The sequence below is a fragment of the Terrapene carolina genome, unplaced genomic scaffold (genome assembly GCF_002925995.2).
Source record: "Terrapene carolina triunguis isolate 2854851 unplaced genomic scaffold, T_m_triunguis-2.0 Scaffold569, whole genome shotgun sequence".
NCBI lineage: Eukaryota > Metazoa > Chordata > Testudines > Emydidae > Terrapene > Terrapene triunguis.
The window spans coordinates 87,633-91,564 of NW_020664920.1; the positions used below are offsets into that span (position 1 = coordinate 87,633).

The window sequence follows — 3,932 nt, forward strand, 5'->3', positions numbered from 1 at the left end:
TAGCCCCGCCAGCCCCAACATAGCCCTGCCAGCCCCGCCCACAGCCCTGCCAGCCCCGCCCACAGCCCGGCCGGCCGGAGGAGACAAGGCCCAGCCATGTGACGTCCCAGCCCGGAGTGTGAACCAGGGGCCAGGGGCGCCCTGCCAGCCAAAGCCCCGTCCGTGGCCAACCAGCTGCCCCGTGCTCCAAAGCTGCATTTCCCCAGCTTTCCTCTCCACTCTCCTCCGCCGTGTGTCTGGCTGGTGACCCCTCTTCACACAGCAGGACTGTGGCCAGGGAGCCCTTTCCGTCCCCCCCAAGGCCGCTCAGCGATGAAAAGGAGACGCAGGTATTTTACTGCCAAATCAGAGAGACTTTCGCGTAGGTTTGTGCTGCACAATCGCTCAGTTTCGTTTCTGTGCAAATGCTTGTTTGAATTTCTTGTTCGTTCCTGTTTGAGCAGGAACCTGCCGGGCTCAGAAAGAATGGGGAGGGGAGTGGGGCGGGAGGGTGTTTGCCAAGGACCCGAGTTGTGACGAAGTTGGGGGGGTTCTTGGTTTTTCCTTGTTTTTCCAATGGTTTGCATGCAGAGGGGGTGGGACTCAGTTTCCCCGGGTGTTCCTGGTTTAACGAGGTGAGGGGAGAGGGAGTTTGTTGTTACACGGGACCGGAGAGGGAACTTGGGACCCCAGCCGATGGCCGGGAGGATGGAGACCCCAGCGACAGGTGACCCAGAGGCCCAGTTCGGGAGTCACAGTCGGTTCTGGCCAGTGGGAGGACAATGGGTTGAGGACAGAGGACCCGGGTGACCTGACCAGCCGGTTCCAGCCAGAGGGGCCAGAGGACAGAAGTGAGGAGAGGAGGCCCAGGGGACCCTGTTTCCCTGGAGAGAAGACAATGGACAGAGGCGGGGCCTGGGGCCGGGGATTTCAGATGCCCAGCTGGGAAGCAGGGGGGCTCTGGGCTGGAGAGGGGGAGCAGGCAGAGCCCACCTGGGTGCAGAGAGACTGGGGTGTGCTGGGCTGAGGGAGGCCAGGCCTGAGAGTTTCCTGTGCTGGGTTCAACCCTCAATAAACCCTCCTGTTTTATGCTGGCTGAGAGTCACTCTGGGCTAGAGAACAGGGTGGCATCAACCCCTTCGGGGGTGGAGGCCCCGGGGGTCCAGAGCGAGTGGACTCCCTGAGGGGGCCCACGGCGAGAGACAGACGTGCTAAGGCTCAGAGAGGTGCAGCTCCAGGAGGTGGAGGGGCCTGACCCCGAGAGAGAGTGGACCCCCTAGAAGGGCTGTCGCACTGGAAGGGGCACCCCCCACGGACCACACGGGGCCACGAGTGAGCCACGACCTGTGAGTCGGTGACACTGAGCCAGCCACGGGCTCTGGAAACCCCCCAAACCCGAGAGTCGCTGTTCTAAGGTGGGACAGTGACAGAGTCAATAAACACCTTGAGATCAATGCAACAGGCCTCGGCCCAGGAGTGGGGGCTGCTCAGGGCAGCCAGTGCCCGTGGGGGAGAGTCTCGCTGATGGGGTGGTCGGCTGACTCGCACTACCCCCATGGGACAGCGGGCTCTGGCCACGGGGGGCACATGGCACAGGGACGGGGCACGTTGTGAGCGCAGGCTCACCAGACACTCGTCCGAGCCGCAGCCGCAGGGGGAGACGGCAGCTGTGACTCTTGAGGGCTGCGCAGGCAGCTCAAAAATCCCGCAGCTGAGCCGGTTCCCTGCCTCCCGGCCACGGTGACCCCGCAGGGGCGAACTGGCCGCCCAGGGAGCCCCCAGCCTTGGCAGCGTGTGGAGAATGTGGGAGCACGTCGGGGGCTCAGACGCGGGTCGCAGGGGCCGGGGCCAACGTCCAGGGCCAGCCGTCGGACCAGAGGGCAGCGCACCCCATGGACCAGAACCGAGCCCACGGGCCCCTGGGCCCCTCACTGGAGCAGTGACCCTGCAGGCTGCAGCAGCTGGTGCTGGTCCAACCAGGGAGGGGACGTGGGGCTAGATGGACCCTGATTCTGATCCACCTGCCCATTCCTGGGCCGATCTTCCCACCTCCCCCCGGCCGGAGCTGAGGAGCACCCCCAACCCCAGCCCCCTTACCCCTCCAGTCCGGAAGCTGCACTAATCACCCAAAGCAGGGGCCCCCCACAACCTGAGCAGAAGCAGCAGGCACCAAGCAGGACCCAGGGACCCCTGGCGCCCACCCTGCCGTGCCCAAGAGGCCCCTCCCGCCCCCCACCCTGCTGGTCACGCTGGGCACTCACGGCCATGGAGGCTGCCCCACACCAATAGATCAGCTGTGCCAATGTCTCTGGAAGGGGCTGCAGAGGCGGGGTACCCAGGGTGCCCTTGGGAGCCCCAGACGGGCACTTGGCAGGAGCCCAGGGCAGAGGCCAGTTACTATTGGAGATGGAGACGGGACGCGCAGGCTTGTGAGCAGGCCACAGGGAGCGCCAGGGGCTGGGGAAAACCACAGAGCCCCCCTCACCAGCCGTGAGGGGTGGCTGCATGGAGGTGAGACAAGGCTGGGGGCCACTGCAGGTCCGGACATGTGACGCTGACTCCGACCAGGCTCTGCGGGGTGGATGAGAGTGTCGGGGGGCCTGGCCCCCCACGCAGCCCCAGCCCCATCCCCCAGTGCCGCTCCAAGCCCCCCATGCAGCCCCCAGTGCTGCTCCCAGCCCCAATGCCACCCATCCCCGTAGCCCGTCTCTCCACACACACCTGGAAGATGTCGTTGGCACACTTGCGGCACAGGTTGTGCTGGCAGGGCAGGATGACCACGGGCTTGCTGAACATCTCCAGGCAGATGGGGCAGATCAGCTGCTTCTCCAGGCTGTCCATGCTGTGCGAGTCCCCCAGCATGGGCTTGAATCCCACCGCAAAGTTCATCCCCGCGGCCCTGCCCTGTGCCCCACGCCTGCTCCCACGCTCTGCCCCGGCCTCCCCTTGGGCTGCCTGGCCCTGGCCTGCGCTCGCCCCGTCTGGGCCTCTGGCTCCCTGCGTCCGTCTGCCCCAGAGCCGCTCCCCTGCCTGTCTGCACTCGCTGCCCGCTCCGGCCGCGGCCCCAGCCCCAGCGGTGAGCGCGGGCGCTAATTTTAGCAGCACGTGGGCCCCGTGGAATCCCAGAGCCAATTTTATCTCGGGCCGAGGCTGCAGCTGTCAGCGGCGTCGGGTGACACTGAGTCACGCTGCCTCGGTGGGGCCTGGCTCCAGCGGGGAGCCTGGGGGCAGGCAGCGGGCAGCCCCCGTACTGCTGGGGGGCAGCTGGAGAGCCAGGCGCTAAGCCGAGACCCAGCCACTGGGTCCTGGGCCTGGCTGGACGCGGGAGGCGCTCATGCAGTGGCGGGTTGCCCCAGCTCCCACTGTCCCGGCCTGTACTGCCGGGGGCTCTGGGCCAGGCTGGTGACGCTGGGTCCTGGCAGGCCGGTGTGCTCCTCCCCATCGCAGCCAGTGGCCCTGCGGTGCTGTCCCGGGGAGGCTGGCAGGAGGCCTGGGGGAGGAAAAGGGCCCCATGCAGCGGGGTGACCCTGGAGGGCAGCCTGCTCCTTGGGCTCTGGAATGGGAGCAGCCCCCGCAGCGCCGGCCCTGCCCAGATGTGCTCCCAGGCCAGGCCGCGAGGCACCGCAGGGAGAGCAGGCAGAGGGAGGCCAAGCCGGGACGTGCGCGTGCTGGTTACTCCAGGCCGGCTGGGTGGGTGCAGCTGCAGCCACCCCTGGGTTCGGGGGCTGACATTGCTGCAGGGGAGCGGATTGGGCTCTTGGTGACTGTGCCACACGCCAGGGCCCCTGCGCCTGTAATTCCCCTCAGGGGGCCAGCAAGGCCGGCGCACTCGGGCCCCAGCCCCCTAGCCAGGGCCCCCTTGGAAACCCACGTTCCCCTCCTTCCTGCAGGGGCATTGCCAGGCTGCACAGCCGCCTGCCTTCTCTGGGCTGTTCCCAGCAGACAGGCTGGCC

At 67.1% G+C, this 3,932-nt stretch overlaps 1 protein-coding gene across 1 annotated transcript in view; it reads right to left on the reverse strand.

The window, feature by feature from the left end:
- The window catches only part of TRIM54 (tripartite motif containing 54), a 5,641-nt gene extending 2,618 nt beyond the window's left edge, over positions 1–3,023 (reverse strand). Inside the window, exon 1 of the mRNA XM_029913272.1 lies at positions 2,701–3,023. Coding sequence (XP_029769132.1) covers positions 2,701–2,868 — 168 coding nt within the window. The 5' untranslated portion in view covers positions 2,869–3,023. The remainder of the gene's footprint in view (positions 1–2,700) is intronic.
- Between the last annotated feature and the right edge of the window lie 909 nt (positions 3,024–3,932).